Raw genomic sequence first — 21,160 nt, 5'->3', positions numbered from 1 at the left:
TTAAGTGGAAAATTGTAAAAAATGTGAAAATAACAAAAAAACAGAAATGGAAAGTGATTACTATTTGGTAAAAAATGACACTACGAAAATAAAGAAAGAAAAAGTAGAAAAAAGAACGCAAAAAAATTATAAACTTAATGAAACAAAATAATGAGAAAAATATCAAAAGGTGCTAATTTAAAATTAACGAAACCAGAAAAATTTGGAACAGAAGAAAAGTGGAACGAATTTAAAAATATATAACTTGGCAGATGGAGTAAGAAAGAGCTCTGGAACTACAAAAATAATAAATAAAAAGATAAAAATAACAGAATGGTGGACCACAGAAATAAAACAAATATTCAAAGAGGAAAAGATATATAAATACAAAGAGACCAGAAGATTACAAAGAACAACTGAGAAAAGTGATGAAGACAATAGAGACCGTAAAACAAGAATCATGGGTAAAATTTTGGGCGTAGATGATCCAAAATTACAGAGAAAATCAAAAACTGTTTTTCCAAACACTTAAGTAATTAAAACAAAAGAAGGAGCATTTTTGAATTAATTTTTTGCAATTTTAGTTAGACTACATTGCATTTTTCAGAACAAATATACAGGGTGTCCCAGATAAAATTCCGCGTCCTTATATCTTCAGAACGGATAAATTGTATTTAACCTGAATGGGAAACTTAATTTAGTATATTACAAGTATGACGCATAGGTCCCAAACGTGTTAGAATGAAAAAGGCAGTGAGTGATTTATTTTATTAACGCATTTGTTATATATTGACATCAGTAAATAAAATAAAACAAATAAATAGTTCACGCAAGAGGACTATATTCATAAATTAAATTCAGTAATAACTGACATTCAAAATTTTCGTGAGCCTAAGCATGATGTTTTGTTTTAAAAACATCTCCGCCAACACTAAACATCCTTTCCACTGCGGCGCTAGATGGAATTATCCTGTTATATTTTATAAACATGTGTCTAAAACATGGAGCACTTTGATTCAGTAGACCTAATTGTCTCCTTTTAGGTATTCTTTAAAAAATTGTCAAAATGTGTTTTTATCAAATCTTCATCTGAGGGAGTTTGATTTATCTAACGCAAATTGGAATCTTGGAATTCTACAAATAGACCGCATCGACTAATTTTTTACCTAATTGTTCTTCTAAGGCTATATTGGCATCGGTTTCGTAATCTTTACTCTTTACCCCACATACTCGTAATAAATAGCTGGAGTATTTATTTGCCGCGTATTATATAACATCGAACTAACAATTTTTTCACAACTAAGTAGTATAGGGCAACATGTTATATATTTTACCAAAAATTGAACAGCTGCAATCTTTTAATCTTTAACAGAAAGGATTTTCCTAAATACTTAGAAAGGGGCTACAGGATAATGTAAACTTAATAGTCTGTCTTTAATTGCTGTCCTACTTGACGTTGTAACTTACAGATTAAATTTAGAAAGCCTTAGAGGGTGGACACTTTCATAAAATTTTATTGTCGGATTATGAGGGGTTTAAAAGGACAGTAACATAAAATAGAAACAGTACAACATGAAGAATTAACAGAAACCATACAAAATAGAAAATTAGGGAAATCTTAAAATTTTGCTGAACAAATCTTATCTAAAATGTGCATAATTTTAGAATTGCGTATACAAGGTGACAAAAAAATTAATGAACGAACAAATGTTTTATACATTAAGTCAAAAACGAATTTTCTCGAAAATTTGCGATTAAAGTACCATTATTATTAGTGTTACACTCCAACTATTCAAACTTATATGTGTGTCCCTTATAAAAAGTTGATGACGTCATCACAAATTTTATTATGGAAAGCATGCTTGATTACCTGTAGTTTAATAGTCCATGCATATGCATATCTTTATTTTAACGCATTGGCGTTATATTATAAAAAAATAAAGTTCGCAAATTAAAATTGTAAAAAACTTAAACAAACTAGATTTGTTTGATTGTACTTCAGAAGCGAGGAAAGTTCTGTCTAAATAACCGGAGACCAAGTTTTCCAAATTGATAGAAGAATTTGACGTTGTTCTTGTTTTCAATAAGATTTCATTTCCTTGGTAGGAAAAAAATGCAAATTTCCCAAAATATATGCAGCTAAAAATTGGGTCTGCGTTACTACGTTTTGGACATACCATTAAAATCCACATCTTGCAAATCACCCATTAATTCAAAACGGAAATTCCGCAGAGAAAAATGTTCCTAGAAAAGTCACTTTACGACAAACTGTTACTTAGCAAGCAAGGCACGGGGTTGAATAATGTCTGAAATTATGTGATTGATTGATTCATTCAGAGCCACTTAAATTCTTACAGTAACCTAACGCTTTGAGCACAAAATTTAATTTGTAAACAATTGTCGTGCCTGAAGAATGTTTTGCTTGCAGTGAGATTAGCGTTTTTTGTCAACTATCACCAAAACGTTTAGAATTTTAAAACAAACAAAACGCAAAATTTTAGGCTGATTATGTCATGCTGCATTAATTTCGTCGGTGAAATAGATCTTTTGCAAAAAATGTTAATGATGTTGTAACAGGTTGATGTTGGTGTTTATTACGTGGTTACAGCTTTTCATTAACGTCAGAGTTTTCTAACTCCAAATTCTAATCCTAATAAAAATATTCATAACCGTTACTTACGAAAAAACATCTTGGAAAAGTAAACACTGGCTTAGGATAGTGAAAAAAAATTCATAATTTTTCTAAATTTTGAACACCTAATTCGTAAAAAAAATGTTTTAAGGTCAACAGCATATTGAATTATGTTTATAGTGTATAAAATTGACGTAAGTAAAGTGACATGTTAATGTACTTAATAATAACGAAAGTTGCGTTATTGGCTGCAAAGAAGTTGATCTTGAATTCTCCAAATACAAGATTAATCGTTGACAAACGGACAACCTTTACCTAACTTTTTTCGGACTACTATTATTATTAGGGTATTATCGCGAATGAATGCGGTGTTCGTGGATCTTGTTTTATCAAAACTGGTTTAATTAGTTTGATTCCGCTCGACACAAATTCAAAGCTACGCGATTAAAATAACCAAATAAAGCCGAAATTGAAACAAGAAACAACACTTTAGTTCATTTTAAGCGAGTTTTGATCATGGATCGTGGTTCTCATTGTTGTATTGACATTTAGAATCGGATTGGTAAATCCGGGACTAACCAATGATTCGTGATCAATCGAAGATGCAAAACCATATTTAATTTAAAAATGTATTGTTACTTTGATTTATAGACAAAGAAAAAACGAAAAAAAGGGGCAAATTAGGTATTTTTATAACAAACGCATTTTAAATGCTGTTGAAATTGGAATAATCGGTCCTGGGTTTTTTTCTCTAAATTAAATTTAAAGTTGAACTGACGGGCTCCAGTATCTGCGCATTCTAATTAGATCTTACACAATCATAGTATAAAGTATTAAGAACAGTGATATAAGTAGTAATTGAGAAAAATACCACACTTATGGTAAAACCAAGCACATTAAGTTAGCAGTAATTAAATTTCTAATGTGTCCGGACGCACGTTCTGCCAAAGATGCTTTGTTAATCTCTAGTAAGATGAATCAACTCTTGGAAATGGAGATGAATTAATAGTGTAGTTGCATGCTAATTTATAATTTTCTTTATTAGGGAGATAATGTGATAATTTAGCGAAATCAACATGTAAATCATTGGGTGTATCTAGCGACAAGTTTCAGATATAAATTGAACAAGGCTATATAGATTGGTTGCTGGAAAGGGATGACTAATACCTAAAACCTGGATGAGTTAGAAAAATTGCAAGAACGCAAGAAACACAGTCAAATAATAAAAAATCTCTGGTTTGTTTCTCTGAAAATCAAATTAAATTTTTAAAACTATAGTAATAAATAGTAATCGAAAACATAATTTTACTGAATTTTTGGTCTGTCACTCATTGCACCATGTTAGCCAAAATGAAAATCATAAACTACAACATATTTATTCAACTGACACATGGAAAGTAAAGAAAATAATTCTCTAGATTTAAATCACGTGAAAAGTGCAAATTTTGTCACTTTAAAGCCATAAATTTTTATCACAGTTTACTCAGATTTATCGTCTAAATTATCTGTTATTATCGTTTTCGCAATATTTGCCAGTCATGTAAAACTTCGCTAGTTGCATTTAAGTAGAACCTGTCCTAATTACAAAATTAAAATTCTTGAGTGTAATTCGAAGTCCAAAGAAAAAAAGAAATTTGTGGTAGATAAGTGAATTACTCAAATTATCGGTACCTCTTACAATAAGTTTATGGAAAATGTGTTATTGAGCACGGAAGAAGTCGGTTACCAAATATTTGACGTCAGTAGGGACGGTGAATGAATGATATCAAGTTCTTATCTTGCACATTACGCATTCTACCAAAAGCAACGTACAAATATGGTATTAATTATATAATGCCATTTGGTTTCACTCTTTGACGTTTTCAGTTTTTATTAATGATAGTTTTGACATTTAACTAATCGTCATTCATTGAAACAATATTTTTGATCAACCGATTCGTGATAATGACATCTACCAAATTTTAATCAATTTAGTGTCTGTTTTAACACTACTGGTTCTGTTTTAGATCTAGTCTTTTGCAACTCGGATATTTTATCTGTTAGTAAATATGGGCCAGTGTTTGACGGTGATAATTACCACACGTGTTACAGATGGTTTTTATGATTTTAATATGTTCTCAAATAATAATTGTGAAAAATTTCAATTTTAATCAATGTTTTCTTAATTCTTCTTGATCTTTTTGAGTAATGATAAAGTTTTCTTAGTAAAATGCTAATAACGAGCTCTTTTGGTGTACGCTAATTCCAATAAACCCAAAAATGATATTCAAGAGTTATCCATCATAAAGTTCTTAGTAGACTTTTTGCACTTAAAATAATCTTTGCTCTCAGTATCTTTGGAATCTGAAATTTTTCCAAGTGTGTGAAATTTAGTCAATATTACACCAATTGACAAAAGTGGTAATAGAAATTCAGTGAACAATTACATGGCAATTAGTACTTTATTAGTCATAAAATAAGTGATTCTCTAGTCACCTTATGTTAATAAACTAACACCAATATTATCAACTAACATAGATTTTATCTACATAGTCACATTGACGGCTGATACACCGTTATGTAAACATTTCACAACTAATAGTAAAACTGAAAGGAGTCACAATTGGCAAGTCATAATTCTCCTGAATTTCTCCTGAATTAAATCGTAAATAAAAAATAAAAATTTCTCAAGAAACATCTCGATCAATTGGTGTCACCCCTGGGTCCCTTGTGGAACCGTTGTTATTTACAGCATTCATAAGTGCTGCGAACTCATGTGTTCAGAATTTTCTCTTCTAATAATTCTTGACGATATAAAATATTTCATCACATTAATAGCACAAGGACTAGATCGTTCTGTGAAATGGTGTAGGTTGGATGATCTAAAACTTAACATCAGCTTAATAACTTAAGGGCTTTGCATAAAAGAGTTTATTCGGTCTAGACATATTTTATCGACAATCAATAAATGAAAACTGTTAACTTAAGTAACTTGGGGATTACCGTTAGTTCAATTTAGAAACTCGTTATCATTTTTTTAAAAAAAGGGTTTCAAAGATGAAAAAAATTCAAAGAATCATTCATCGGACGATTTTTATGTATGTTTCGACTTGTTTTCACAATTCTGAACGTGTTGGCGCACTTGCGATATGCAGAATCGACTTATTTTGCGATTGGATATATTCCAGATCCAATGAATTAATTCCGAAACTTCAGAATTGAAACTTTTGAAGCTTTCTTTTGTGATTTGTGACTTTTCCTGCACCCTACATCATAATTTTGTTGAAATGTTGGAGTTCTGATCTACATGCGTTCCAGATAAAAATCACTGCCTAATATCTTGATAATGGATGGAGATATTGAAATTCTATAAACGCTATTGTTTTGTGGGTCTATGTTTCCAGTTATTAAACAAGCGTAAAGTCACTTTGAAATGTGAGTAATATTTTTGTTAAACTAGCGTAAAGTGACTCATCCACGAACAAATGAAATTTATCCGAACCCAGTAAATTTAATAATAGCGTCACTTCCAGTGATGCTATCATTACTAGTTTTGAGTAAAGAAGTAAAAATTAAGCATTAAATAGTAGAGACTCTGCCAAAACACAACGTTCGTCACCATTTTCATAATCTAAATCCCTGTTTCTTTCCGACGTGTTCCAAGTCCCGTTGCGCACAAGGTCAACGAATCCCAAATTTGAAAAATTTTTAATAAAATTTGAAATCCTGTGATGTGTGTCAAATTACGTTGGGTCGATCTAGTCCGTCCCTGTCTATGAGTCAGTCCATGTCCATCGTTAGTAATTTGGCGCTCGTAGTCTGGTGGTAAGAGTGCGTTTTTTATCACATTGGGATCTGTGTTTTTGGGACCAAGCGGAATCGAATCCGGAGGAGACGGCGGCGGTTTCTTTGATTCACCATCGCCTTTACATGTCTTCACGGTCCCATGGGACGTTTCCCCTCGTGCACCTGACGAATATCTATCGCAAGCATTTCCGCAGTGATTATGCTGCACTCACGTATGAGAATGTCTGCTGGAATGTGAACATGTTAATAAGTGACTAGTCCCAAATTCTTATCTTTTGAATCTGGTGTAAACATTATTTCCCAAGGTTTTAACAACTTCTCTGCCTACCAGTCGTTATTTATGGGGGTCACTATACCGGCGACGAGTTGCTATATTACAATATTAAAATTCAAATAAAATTTACTTCATAATAAATGTAATGCCGAGGGTTGACGGTGACGTGAAAGCACCGCCGCTTTGTTCACTAACTATCTCATAAAACTGCCGAAATGTCCTTTACGTGTCGACATTTGGGATCTTCTTATCTGAAGATGCCACTGTTCGACATGAACATGCTTCGACTGGTCGAAATCCTGTGCAAAATTGGAAATTTCCGTGTCAAACATTGTTTATGGCCAACTTGAGGCTTCAAACCCTTTAGGCCACCGGTAACGATTTAAACAAAGAGAAAAAAAGACGCCAGCAAAGAGAAACGGTCGTAGATGGGCCATTTCCGACATCGGTAAGGGTTGACTGAAAAGTCATTAGCGTTAAGTCGGGTTAAGTGTGAGGTTTTGTGTACAATTAACAATAGGGTCACGGCGGGTTTAACCCACTTTTATGACCAGTTACAAGCAGAATCGGTCTTTTAGGGGAGCCTGGGATTTTCTGTTGTGAGTTAAAGTCGACACTAACAATTGTTAGAGTCATAAAACTGCAAGTACCTTCATTAGTACAGGTATAGATTATTTCGCGAAAATTCCTTTAAAAGGTGGATAATTCTTTAAATAGCAAAGATTTAGCAGAATTTCACCGGAAGCCGTAGCAAAATTTCAATTACTTAATTTTTGAAAAAAATATACGTCACAAATAATTTGTATTCTTTACGAGCAAATACTTAGCACTCACCCATGTAAAATTTGTCAAATCATTCTTTCGATTTTGTAGTCTGATGAATCAAACCTAATTGTAATGCTGCAATTGTAAGGATTTTAAAATTCAAATACATATCTATCACTGGTTTTTTTCCTTATCTTGCGATTTCGATCTCTGATGTCTTCTGTAAATTTCTCGCGACAATTCAGAATACATTTTCCCAACCACTAGCCTCAGGGTTTCTTAGATTTTCGTTTGCATAAAAGGTAAATTCAGATGTAAATGCCAATTCTACGACTTCCTGTGGAATCTAATTCTTGATCGGATGATGACAGTTAAACATTTTAATTATTCTTGTACATTTTCGATTTTTTGGTCAATTTTGAGTGTGAGTTGAACGTTCCATATTTGTATCACTACGTTTTTTTGTGTTAGTTATGACTAGATATGTATATCCTTTAGAAAAAAATAATGGTCGAAGTTTATTTCGGCAGAACTTCCCTCGCTCCTGAAGTACAAGTCCAACGAATCCCGCTTATTGAAAAATTATAAAATTAGATTTTGGATGTTTGTTTTGTGATGACCTCTGTAAAGTAAAAGCCAGCGACATAAATAACACCCCGGAGCTCCTGTGCCGTGGGGCCGCAAATTGCGCTACTACGGACAACATAAAATATATTTAAAGCAGAACGGGGTAAATGGTCTCTCAGCAGTAATACGCTTTAACTTCAAGTGTTTGTTTATACATTGGAATTAGCACACCACAAAATAGGAGTTTATTATTGTAAAACATTTACAAAATTTTAAAATAAAATTCTTTGAAATGACGTCATCAAATTGTTGGTGGGGATGATTAACTAAATTTTGGTTACCGTTTAACGATCTACAATATATTCCTACTATACTCACAAAATTTTACAATCCAGTAGTCTCGGAGATTAAATGTCTAATAAAAATGGATACAGGCTCTAGACAGACAGATGGAAACGGGCGACTACTTTTCTCGTGGAAAGTCGGAAAAATATAAAAGTGGCCAATGGACTCGGTTACTAATAAAATAAAAATATTGCTTTTGTCGTTTAGTTAATGAGTTCGTAGAACATAATTTTTAAAGCCAAAAAAAAAATCAGTTATGAATCCAAACAATTTTGTGAAGGAATGTAAACATGTGAAAGATGGATCAGTCGATCCTTAAATAAAAAGGGAAGGCTGAACTAAAAGACCCATACGTCAGTCCATTTCCTCTGTTTACTGAAAATTCCTTTATCTATAACTGTTCTGCTGTCGACTTAAAAATTGTACTTCACTACTTCATGGACTAATACGGAAGGAAAAGATGGGCACTGCCTATTCTTTCATACTACAGGAATCCCTGTATAGATTTTTATCCAAGTTTACACCATAAATGGTTTATGAAATTTCCTTTTCATTGATTTATTCTTTATTATATATTGTCATGAACTGGAAAACCAGTAACAGTCAATATTTGTATTCCTCGTAACTCTGTTGAAACTTTTCTATCAGGTTGTACTCAAATAAAGTTTTCAATTGGACACTCAAATCAAACATCCTGAATATTTATTTATTTAGTAAAAGTAGAAAAAAATTACAAAAGTCATGGATCTACGTGATAAGAACGATTTTCAAAAACATTGACACATTGGATTGACTACGCAGATTGTTTGTTCTTGAAAATATGTGGAACGCGTGTATGGAATTCAATCAATTTTGTAAAATAAATAGTTCCTGGAAGCTCTTCTTCCGCTTATTTACTCTTTGCGCTAGAGAAAAACATTTTTGATAAAAATATAAACACAGTGTGGGAATTTGGGGAAAATGCCAAATATTTATCGCATTTTTGTGGACCAACAAAACAATACAACCAATATTTTTAAGTGTAGATAATTTCCACTATAAATTTATTTAAAATAACACAAGAATCTCATAAAAAATCCCAAAAAGTTCATTCTAAAATGACTAGTTAATATGAGTTAAAATAAAAACTTGGCCAAAACTTCAGAAATTATAGACTTGATATCTTGTCTTTGTAAAGTTACTTATGCGGTTAGCTGGTTCAAAAAAAAAATTGGTGTCCATTTTTAAGACGTTTGGAGCAGGAATAACTAGACACTTCTAACAATTAAAATTTCAGAGGTATTTTTAGGAAATTATAATCAAAATTTAGATGGATTGTTTAATAATTTGGTTGTAGACAACTGGTACTTATTATATATTTATCAAAAATCAAAAAGGATAATAATTTATTGCCCCAAGTTGAAAAAATAGTTTTGATTTTATGTAAAACAGATTTTTTATTATTTGTTATACAACACATTCTAATTTTGATCTAGTAAGAATAGAAGTATTTTTGACAAGACGGCGCAAATTTTTGGCATAGTGTATAAAACCTTGACTTTTCAACCGAATTTCCCATGACTGGTTAACTTTGATTGATGGGTATTTACCAACTAATGAATGAATTTCAATTACAATAGGGTTCGTAACATGTTTTGAATTTTAAGTAGGTAGATGTGATCGATCTGATGATATAATTTTAGTCGAAATATGCGGTTACGTTTTATGAAGGAAATTGTTTGGCAAATAGCATACCTAGCTTTCTACATCTCAATGAAAAGCTCGGTTGTGTATTTTTTTAGTACCTGCGATATGTAACCGACAAACAGGACGCAATGTTGTTTTTGGCACCTTAAAATACCCATGTGTACACTTCCATTCAAAATTTCCTTGACTCACTTCCTATGTTTTGAACAGTTTGCCAAATCGCTCGGAAGCTCCTGTCTAAATACCAGAAAATTTCGGATTTTTCTCTTAGCGGTCGTATCAGATTGGTAGCTTGCCAAGACGGCTCTCGTCACCGGTTGACACTTAATAAATTTTGCATTTTTGTGAATGTCATAAAATTGTTTGTCATGAGTTTTCGTTCGATAGATGATTGCAACGTTTCCTTCCATAAAAATGTGCAGTGGTTAAAAGAGTAACTGTACAAAATTGCGATGTATCAATGTATCACCGTTTCATTCTTCATGGGGAAGGTAAGTCGCAGCGCCCGAAATCCGCACATTAGCTTAATTACTTCCAGAGATAGTAGTTTTTATGAGTCATCCCATCATCGCGGTATTACCAAAAATATTTAAAATTGCTCCAATTGTTCCGTACGTACGTATAACGCAATTAAATATGATTAATTCCTTCAAAATACGCGCATGGACGTTGTTCACACAACACAAAAAGTACCTCCCAGAATTTAATCGGTCAATTAAGAGCAATAAAAAAGTAAATTATAATGGAAACGCTGTTGCGCTAAAACAAAGTAGTCGAACTAGCGATTGACATTGACAACATTCCCCGACGACCGCGGAGTGACCGTCTTGGACATCTTGCATGTGTTATGTAGTTAATAACACATTTCGGTAAAAAAATGGAAACGTCGGAATTTTTTATCCCTTCGTTTTGGTCGTTTAGAAACCGCAATGAGAAACGAGCTATTTCATTTATCTAATGCGGTTGAGGTGGATAATCGGCGGGTCATTCGCACTTCGTTACACGCTTTTTGCTTTGGAAGGCATTTAAATTGATTTGGACACTGGTAACGAATCGAACGAGGACAAAAAAGAGGGTGTCAAAGAAGGCGAGGCAAAAGTTTGACAAATTGCCACACGTCTCTCTTCGGCATCAGCATCCCGCTAAAGCCTTGAGAAACTGACTTGATGCTGCTTTCTTGTATGCTGATAATGGCATACCCACAACTTTTTAGATTTCGCTTTAATTTTTTTTTCTTACCTTTAATTAACTGTTATCTCTTCCTGTGCAATCAATACACTAATGCACTTGCGGTTTGGGGAATATACACAATTAGGAGAAGTTACGTTATACTCGTTTTTAATGGTTTTCAAATGCTGTATCTAATACAACGCGGTAGTTTCCCTTTTTTTTCGTAATACCGACCAAAACTTCTCCACGCCGGTCACCACCACAAAATTACGGAAAATTCTATAAAATTCGCATTCATTTTCTTCTAACCTGCGTGAGCGGAATTTATACACCGGACGAAATGCAGATGGAATTTTCTTATTTCCTTTCTAGCACCATGCCAGGAATACGAGTCGTGCGGGGAGAAACCGTCTAGGAAAAAAAACACCGGAAACTGAAAAACCTGAAAATTTTAACTGTAACCTACGTATTTCATTCACGGTTTAGCAAATGCTTTAAAAACAAATAAGATGCGTAAAAAGCAAGCTGGTCCCAACAAATGTTCAACTTTATAACCCTGACACTGACCGATGCGACTATTAATGCCGAATATCCGCAAAAAAATTACGATAGACAAATGCAACAACAAAACTCATAAATTTGGTAGTTTCGCTGAAGTTGTCACATTAAATTATACAGGTGTTCGAGACAAAATTAAACCTGAATGAAAATTTAACTGTAACCTACACATTTCATTCACGGGGTTAATAAATTTAGCAAATGCTTTAGAAACAAGCAAGATGCGTAAAAAACAAAATGTTAAATCTTCTTGGTCCCAACAAATGTTCAATCCTGACATTCACCGATGCGACTACTAATTCTGAATATCCGCAAAAAAATTACGGTAGCAAATGCAACTACAAAAGTCATAAATTTAGAGGTTTCGCTAGATTTGTCACGTTAAATTATACAGGTGTTCCAGATAAAATTCGGCGGTGTTAATTTCAATGTTTCTATGTGATCTTAAGGCATAAGACCGCGAAGTTTTATCTGGGACACCATGTATAACTAAAGTATTAATCTGGATAGTGAAAAAATATTTTATACATATTTAGCTTAATCTATCACTATTTTATTTTAAATTTATTAGTAACACATTAAAATCCAAAATTTTACAATAGGAGTACTAAGAAATCATTCGTCAATTTTTAAGCGATTTTCAAAGACGTAAATGTTTAGTCAACTTACAAGTTCTCAGAAAAATTTATTTCGCACTTCAGAGACAGCGGTGCATTTAAGTTACGACACAAGGTAATTCCTTCATTTAGGATCTTATTCTGCTTGCGTTTTACATCCTGTTTGGCTTTAAAAAAGGTGGCTAAATATTGTGATTCACCATATATTTATTTAGACCGTTATTTGTTGATCACACATCAACCTACAAGACTTACTATCGTCACTAAAGAGAAGTAAAAATAATTTCCAATCACATAAATTTTATTTTTGAAACATTTATTCTTGAAATTAGATATGGACCTAAATATGGCCGGTTGAAGGATGTCTAGTACGAAACGAGACACATTACTATATATTGTCTAAGCATATTCGTGTCATGTACATTACTTTTGAACTTTCGAATTCGATGGAGCTTTTTTATTGCAGTAAAACTTTTACATAATCGTGGAAGAAAACTTTAACAAAAAAACCCAAGGGGTTATAGCAGTCACGTTATATTTTTTACAAATTACAAATGTATAATTTACAAATCAAAAATTTTTCGGAAGCGCTTTCTGCCTTCAGCTCTGTGCTGGTGTATTTCTATATTATCATTATCTAATTACTGCTAATCAGTGTGGCCTCAAGCGTCAATAGTGACTTACGCTTTTAATAATAATTTTATTATTTTTCCATGATCTGCAGTCACGATTGTTATTGCTTTCACTCGCATGAATGCAGTAAATTAAGTATTTTTGCTCATAATTCCTCCGAGTCTAGTGAGCATCCCAGTAAAATTTTTCCACCTTGTGCGTTAGCATCTTCAGCAAAATCCCCACAACCCACGCGTTTCTGCGGGTTGGAAGAGCTCATAGCGAAATATTCCCCCTGTCGATATTATGCGTAATAATCGGTTTTTCTTGCTAAATAACGCTAGTTAATAGTTGTTTCATGACCATTGTCATCATCATGATCCGTGCGGAATTTTTTAACAGCTCTTGGAAGTTTATACAAGACATAAAAGAAAATTGTCCAAACAGGAGGGAATATTACTGTCCGAAGATGCTTTGTCACGAGTGGCAGTTCCATAGGTGAAAATTCAAATCCGTATTGCACAAGTACGAATGTGTATCCACAAGAAATCTTAGTCTATTACACCTTGCAAGGTCGACCACGAAGCATGAATCATTTATTCATTACCTAATTATACACCTGCCATTTGTTTGCAATAAAACTTACCAATATACTAGGCAGGGATTCCCTATTCTTCTGGTGTACGCTCGACTAGTTAAAATTGTTTAAACAAAATAAATTCTTGTTCAAACATTCAAACTGTGAATGATATTTCGGCGCGTGCAAGTTTAGACTTGATTTCTTTATTTCGCACTCGGCGATTTGTTTGCATATATTATTTAAACATTTGCTCAATGTCATTTTCGAAGTTTTAGGTGACAAATTAGAAAATTAGCATGTTACGGTTTCCGGATAATTAATTGTTATTATTGTCGTAGTCGAATATCACACACGTCAGTATTTGAGAGGCGCAAAATGTCAGAATTATAAAATTACAAAAATAAAAACGCGCTTATGTTTCAAGCGCATTTAGCGATAAATATTTGTTTACTGACGCTACGTATAAATAGATGTAATGAGTTTAATTTTACATCTGCACAAAACACGTGAAACTGTAATCTCTCAACAGCAATTATAATAATTACGTACACATTTTTATCTCTTGACGGCAAATATCTAAACGCTTTATCGTCGAGGTTGTGTAAAAGTTTGTAATTTGATGTTACCTGAGCAGTGTACGGGATTTCTTGGAATTAATACGGCTTTTCTAGAAAGTCTGAAAGTTTGTTCACATTCCTGGTTTGTCATTTTACATCCACTGTCGTTCACCTATGAAAATCGGGATTTGAATTGACGGTTTCGTCTATCAATTACCATAATTATAAATTTAATGACACGGTGCCATAATAGTGATACAGAATACACTCGAGTGATTCACTGTTTTTTAGTGTGGCTTTGACGAAAATGTGCCGACCTTAACCACGTTAGAGTTTGCATAATGAATCAAATTAAGAGATTTATGGTTTATTATTTTATAAGATGAGCCCGCAGCAGTTAACACAAACAAGATTAATTATTGAAGCTCGTCGTGTTTGTTTAAAAAAAATTCAAGTGATTCGCTGTTGGCACGACGACAAGTTCGCGTGTCGAAATTCTTTCGATGTCTTCCAAAGTTAAATTTGGGGCCTCCCTACGAATGGACCTTCCCGTTTCGGCGGTCGATATTTTTATTAACGGGGGAGGCACGTCGATCTGAATCCACAAATGGTTGTCAGCTGGTCCATAAAATTTTTAACGGCTGCACCATTGGCGTCAAACAAGGATGCGTATTACATAAGAAAAAGCGCGATGATTTTTTTCGAGTTTTATTGTTCGTGATTAATCAGTGGCGGCGGTGCGGCTTTTTTTTGCCGCGTCTTGCGATAAGTCGGATTCTTGGAGCTGAGCGTTGCGGAATTTCCGAAAATTCTCACGTAAAGTTTCGATTTCCGATAGCTGATACTGGCTTTACCGTTTGGATAAGATGGGCGAGCGTGGCGGCGGCGGCGGCGGCGGCGGCTTTGTGGTTGCGTGCACACGTTTCGGCTTACGCAGATTACGGCATGTGTGATTAATGCGGAGGTCAGTACGGTTGTCGTAGTGTTATGTATCTGGAATCAGACGATCACCCGGAAATTATCCTATAATGGTGGGGAGTCTTACATTTATGAATTAGTAGTAGTGAAGGAGGAGTCACGAGACACGGCACACCCTCTAGCATAAATAGTTCGTCAGTTTACGTTTTGTCCACTAGCAGAATGTTGTGTTAAGTCTGACAGACGTTCCGACACTGTGCGTCGCTGTTGTTGTAAACACACGTGAGGTTCTAGTCACCAGTGACCGCAACCAGTGAAGTTTCGGTGATTTCAACGCGAGTCTCTCCTTATCTCGAGATAAGATAAAAGTGCAAACGATGGATACGCGGACGGGTCACACCGCCGGCATGCTGGACCGCGACCAAAGGACCGCCAAAATCCACACTTTTGACAGGCACGTGGTGCCAGTGAAAGAGCACGAAGATCCGCAGACTGTTTTAACGAGACAAAATGAGACGGTTAGTCAGCGCGTTCCGGGAAGGACGAGTCCACACTCCTCGTGTAAAACCAGGAAAAGTAACAACTTCTGGAAGAGTTTAAGCAGTAAGTCGAGCGTTTACCACGATTGATATGTATAACGATAGGCGGAGCAATCAACAGGTGGCCAATAGCGCGCGGCATTACCGGAACCAGCCACGGATCAAACTATCAATAATCCTCACCATCGCTCCAAAGCGGGCCGATTTTTTGCGCGCACAATATAGTAGCCGTACCTGGCTTAATTGGGCCGATGTGATTCACGAATTCTGATGCATCGGGAAGTTTGTTGACTCAGATCGATACTCGGACTCGGCCAAAAGCTCTCGGCGAGTCCAAAACCTCCCATTCCAAAAAATTATCCATCGCGCCGCCGATTATCTCGCCGGTGGTTGCACCTCGGGCGCTTTGAGCTCTAACGCGCTCCAGGGTTATCCGCGGACGATCTGATCACCGACAAAAATTTGTGCACACCTGTGTGCCGACAATTTCGCAAAAATGTTGTAAATAGTTGGAGTGATCAAGTTGCGACTGTAATTAGCGGTCATTAGCGAATCTATACTTTGTTCCTGAGAGCGGATTGCGCGCGCACCTGCATTCAGCCGTTTTTACAAATCAAGAATTAACGATACGAAACATTTTTGTTTTAGCCGTATTAATATCACTTTGATGAATTTTTAGAGCCCAAAAAACAAACTTTTTGTCGAATCATATCACAAAAAATTTGCAAAATCTGATTCTTTTTAATATTTGTTTTTTGACGTTTTACTGTTTTTTGAAATTTTGTTGGTTTTTTGTTGCATATACAGGGTGTCTCTAGATGATAGTAACAATAAAAAGACCAATTTAAAGTATCGCCGTAAAAAAGATTTGAAATCAAAAAACTAATAATACGGAATGTGCAATGCATCACAATGAATCCACTTAAAATTTGATACGTTGCACACAAGTTGATCTGAATTTCTTCTAACAATTTGCAAGTGGCACTGGCACAACAAAGGTTATCTTTACAAAGTGCTAAAATATTTCGTTGTGTAGTGTGAACTACGTTTAGAATAATACGTTTTATTTATTTAATTACTTGTCAGTTTTGTTACGAGCGAATAACTTTTTTAATGTATTTGACCAGATTTAATTATCACAAGAATATTAAAAAAGAGTGAAATTTAAATATTTCATTAATGCCTCTGCTTAAATGATAATCTCTCTCCAATTCTTGATAATTAGATGAAGCTGCTTATAAAAATTCTAAATTTATTGTTGCCTTAATCAGTTTAAACGGAAAATTTAAAATCTCTACTTAAAGAATACATCACATTTATTGCTGTCATTGTTTATCCAAATTTAAACTTTTCTCGAAAATTAAATGCATTAATAATAATCACACCAATAGAGTTTTGAAGCCAATATTTAAAAAGTCAAAAAATGAATGTTTTGGGTAACTGGATGGCACTGTTAAAAATATCCAAATTATAGTTAAATCCTATGATAACACAAGGAATAATTATTATCACGATTTTTAATAGGCAGTCACAAAAGTGATTAATGCCATGACGAGCAACGAGATTAATAATTTACCCTTCGTGACGTAACAGACGAGTTAAATTGGATTTTGCATCTCCTAAATGGCTTTGCGAACATATATACCCAAAACAGAAATAGAATGCAGCCTCTGTTAACTTCGTTAAGAGCTAATTTTTTATTAATATGTGAAAGTTATTTGATTTACAACCATAGTGACGTTTTAAGTCAAAATGTTGCTTTAAACTTAAAAGCTTTTTTTCTACTTTAACATATTCTTACCCAATATCGTTAGAAGCATTTTTGAAGAAAGTATGTCAAGTTAGTTGCTAAACCGAACTGTCTGACTGACACAGCACATTATTTATTAGCCTTTAAAATATAAATTACCATATTATTGTCAATAGGAAACATTTATTTTAATTTCAAATGGAAAAAAGTTTTTGAAAAACGAAACATTTTATCTGACGAGATAACAAATCAAAAAAACGTGTACTTATTCAATGAAAAATTAAAAACGGTGAAATCAATTTTTTCAAATATTTTTTTTAAGATATCACTAATATTTAAAAACCACTGGGTTGCTCCCCTGGCCGAAAAATGTCTATCTATTATCGTGGCGGTATTCCAAACTTTTGATCAACCGACAACTCGCATATGTTCAAAATTTCGCGCCTTCTGCGCACGCAGGTCCAGGACCGCGTATCTCACCTTCTGGACATGGTGGTCGTGGCGGTGAATACCCGTAGCGGCGACGAGGTCTCGTTCTCACGCTCTGGCGCCCTTCGGGTATGTCCACACCGCTGTATTTGTCCAACAAGTGTCCAAATATTGTAACACGTGTGTGTTTTCTTGCAGGATTAAAGCAAGCCCTAATCGTCAGCGCTTACCTAACCCTGCTCACATTCCCAATCGCTCAGTCGGCGCCGACGATACGAAAGCCGATGTCGTCGAGGGAAAAGAGCGACCCCAAGTGGCTCAACCCCTGCGGAATGGGCAGCCTCAACGGAGCGGCGCCCGAGCATCGGATGCCCGACTCCAAACTGATCGAGCAGATCGCTAGTATAGCCCAGATAGCCGAGTCCAAAGCGAAGACCTTCCAGATTGACTTCGTAAGTGGATTTGGTGTGATAATTGCAGCATTGCAGTGCAAAAGATTACGCTGAACGGTACTGCTACCAGTGCGTCAGGTTTTCGGCCAAAGTGGAACTTGCCAAAAGTTGATGTTATGGTCAAGGTACGCGGGGAAACGTTACTACTTTGACTTGTCGGATTTGAGCACACTGGGTTTAAATTCTGCGGTTTTGTTTCAAGTCCTTTCAGTATCCAATAGTATCTAAATTGAAATTTGGAAAGCTATAAATTGTCGTCTAGCCGAGTTTGCACTTTTTTGGTTTTATTTTTCTCTTTTACTTTTTATTATCTACCGTATTCTTTAATTTACAACACAACATTTTAAACATATGTTCCCAGAAGTCACATAGTGAAAACAATCAATCACACATATGTCATTAAGAGAAGGGGACCCAAAACCGATCCCTGTGGCACCTCTACTGGATAATAGTATAAATCCATATTGACAGTTAGACAGTAACTCATTACTTAGACGAAAGTTTCAGGAGCTTTTCAAAGATTTTCGCCAACGTAAAATTTAGACAAAATTCAAAATATTAAATATTTAATGAAAAAAACTTTTTACAAGTAATATATGTCGACATTATTAGTTTCAATTTATTTGATGTCTTTTTGCCAGTACAGAACTCATTTTTTGTTCCTTCAAGGGTATCCTAAGGTTTCGTCTTGGGACCACTATTATTTGTTTCGTGGATATTCTTTCCCGTTTCGTATTTTCCGCTTGCGTTCAATTGCGCGGAGACCTACTTCTAGTCAAAATTGGCTGAGTCGGTTCCAGCCTTCACCTTTTCCGATTTTCCAGCTTCGAAGCTGGTAGGTAGTTTAGTGTGCGGCTTAATTAATTGCTTAGCGAATTTATCTGGCGAGTGGGTTGGCCGTTGGGCAATGAAGATATTATTCTTATTATTATTAGATAGAGGCCGACCTTGATGCGGCAGACGGTCTGACGCCGATGTGTACGAACGCGATCGCGACGCTCGGAGGAAGTGCACGTTCTCCTGGTCCTTCTGGAATTGCACCCGCTTCCTCTTAATAAATTGATTGTCGTCGAACAATAGTTAGCTATTAACGACGGAGGAAAACGGACACGATTTTGCCGGATGTGACAAAGACGCGAAGTATTTGTATCCGATGGAACGAGAGAACGTATACGAAGAGTGAAAGACGGCGAAAGAGACGAAAAATATGATAGTGTGTAATCAGACATCAACGGACGGCATAATATAACACCGATCGCGCATACTAATAGACCTGTAGTAATAATAAGCTGAGCCAGTTAATCATTCTTTCGGCTAACGCAAGGAGTCTAATTCGCGCTTCGACGAAGGGCTAAATTGCTCTAAATTCGTTCGTTTTGAGTTCCCCGAACACCACTAATTGCGGCATTCTCGTTGCAGGCCGACAAACTGTTCAACATGAAAGTGGGACAGCTGCACACGTATTACGCAGACAAAGACTATGCATGGCTGCCGATGGAGGAGATCCCCAAGAAGCTGAACGAGCAGGTTCCCCAGGACCATCTTCAGAGCTTAGAGGTAAATAATTCTAGCGGCTGGGTTACAAGGACGTCGCTATAACTTCGATTTTGTGTTGCAGTTTAAACAGACTTTGTTGAAAGTCTACGTCTACCTTCAGAAGATCGCTGTTGGTATGGAGCAGGTCGTCTGGGACGAGGAGGACCGAAATGGAGAGTTTAAATCTTCTTTCGCCGCCACCGAGGACTTCTTGCATAACGTACTGTGCGAGATTCACACGGCGATCATCGAGAATGACCTCACGGTGGAGGAGACCGTCACTCGGGACCTCATGGGCGAGGAGTACAGAAACATGGACGATACTAACAAGAACGTCCGAAACTGGATCATCTACAGAGACTATCTAAACATGCTCGAATACATCGTCCAGGTATTTAACCACTTCAAGGCAAACTCGAGCAAATGAAATCTCATTGAGACCGATTGACTAAGCGCGGCCTCAGCCGCTCGCATAGATCTGATATAGTTTGACTGTATATTTATATTTTATATTATTTAAATATACTCGAATTGATATTACTTATTAAATAGTATTTTATAATTATTTTATAGGGACTAATTTATTTTTTTAATTTATATAATGTAATGTAAATTATTAATGTGTAAATATTGTCCGTGCTTTTAGTGAGACACCGAATTCATAATCTGAACTTTCTGAAAAGGAATGTATACATCCACGCCCAATGTATTAGTTTAGATAGAATTGCTGTGATATACCGGGCCGTACTTAACTTTCATGTCACTGTCGGGCCCTGAAAAAGTGTAAGTACGTCTCTGGATAAAACTCAAATTAATAAAAGTTTGTTGTTTTATTTTTAATACCTGTTTAATTTTCTCTTTACCTCTCTAATGATGAAAACAAATATTATCTTCCTGAGGCTTGGTGACACTTTTGTGTCAACTCACCGTCACTGCACCAAATCAAAACAAATATTTACACTTATCGAAACTTAACTGTTGTTACTAGAGTTGTCAGTGGCGTAGCCAAAAGCGGCCAATTTCACCCACATCAAATATTAAATTCGACCGATATTGATTTAGCCATCGCCCTTGACCATGGCCTTATTCAATGGAATGTAAATTTTTCGGGAAACACGACGCGATATTGACCTCCGAAGACCCCCATTAGTGTTGCGTATGACGACGAATGTGTGATGTAAACCGACGTTTTCCAAATCAAATTAAATCGCTATTGTATTCTCGTGCGTCAAAATTTCGAACTCAAATGACAATCATTATGATAATTAGACGTACCATGATTTACGCCAATTTTGATGGAGTATTTTGGGCAGATTTGGGTAGATGGCGTTTTGGGAGATTCTTGTGGTGCGGTTTTACACCGGGAAAACCACAGCGATTCACCAATCGTCGAATCAAATATTTATGA

General features: G+C 35.3%; 1 protein-coding gene across 2 annotated transcripts; it reads left to right on the top strand.

The window, feature by feature from the left end:
* The first annotated feature begins 10,386 nt into the window (after positions 1 to 10,386).
* LOC135127017 (uncharacterized) lies at positions 10,387 to 20,592 on the top strand. 2 transcript variants are annotated; one of them, XM_064053311.1, is made up of 4 exons: positions 10,387 to 10,525; positions 17,963 to 18,216; positions 19,636 to 19,773; positions 19,835 to 20,592. In XM_064053311.1, exons 1-4 carry the CDS (start codon positions 10,495 to 10,497, stop codon positions 20,177 to 20,179), a joined length of 768 nt encoding a protein of 255 aa, XP_063909381.1. In that variant the 5' UTR covers positions 10,387 to 10,494; the 3' UTR covers positions 20,180 to 20,592. The 2 variants fall into 2 exon arrangements, with proteins under 2 accessions (XP_063909381.1, XP_063909379.1); XM_064053309.1 differs by lacking the exon at positions 10,387 to 10,525 and adding an exon at positions 15,256 to 15,649.
* The last annotated feature ends 568 nt before the right edge of the window (positions 20,593 to 21,160 follow it).

This window comes from Zophobas morio, unplaced genomic scaffold (assembly GCF_036711695.1).
Source record: "Zophobas morio isolate AGI-343-1 ecotype UQ-CSIRO unplaced genomic scaffold, CSIRO_AGI_Zmor_V1 ptg000011l, whole genome shotgun sequence".
NCBI lineage: Eukaryota > Metazoa > Arthropoda > Insecta > Coleoptera > Tenebrionidae > Zophobas > Zophobas morio.
This window is presented reverse-complemented; position numbering and strand designations above follow the sequence as displayed.

Coding starts and splice junctions, on each gene's coding strand:
- LOC135127017 (XM_064053309.1), top strand. CDS start 15,424: ATGGATACGCGGACGGGTCACACCGCCGGCATGCTGGACCGCGACCAA. Junction 15,650..17,962: donor CTTCTGGAAGAGTTTAAGCA/GTAAGTCGAGCG, acceptor GTTTTCTTGCAG/GATTAAAGCAAGCCCTAATC. Junction 19,774..19,834: donor ACCATCTTCAGAGCTTAGAG/GTAAATAATTCT, acceptor TTTGTGTTGCAG/TTTAAACAGACTTTGTTGAA.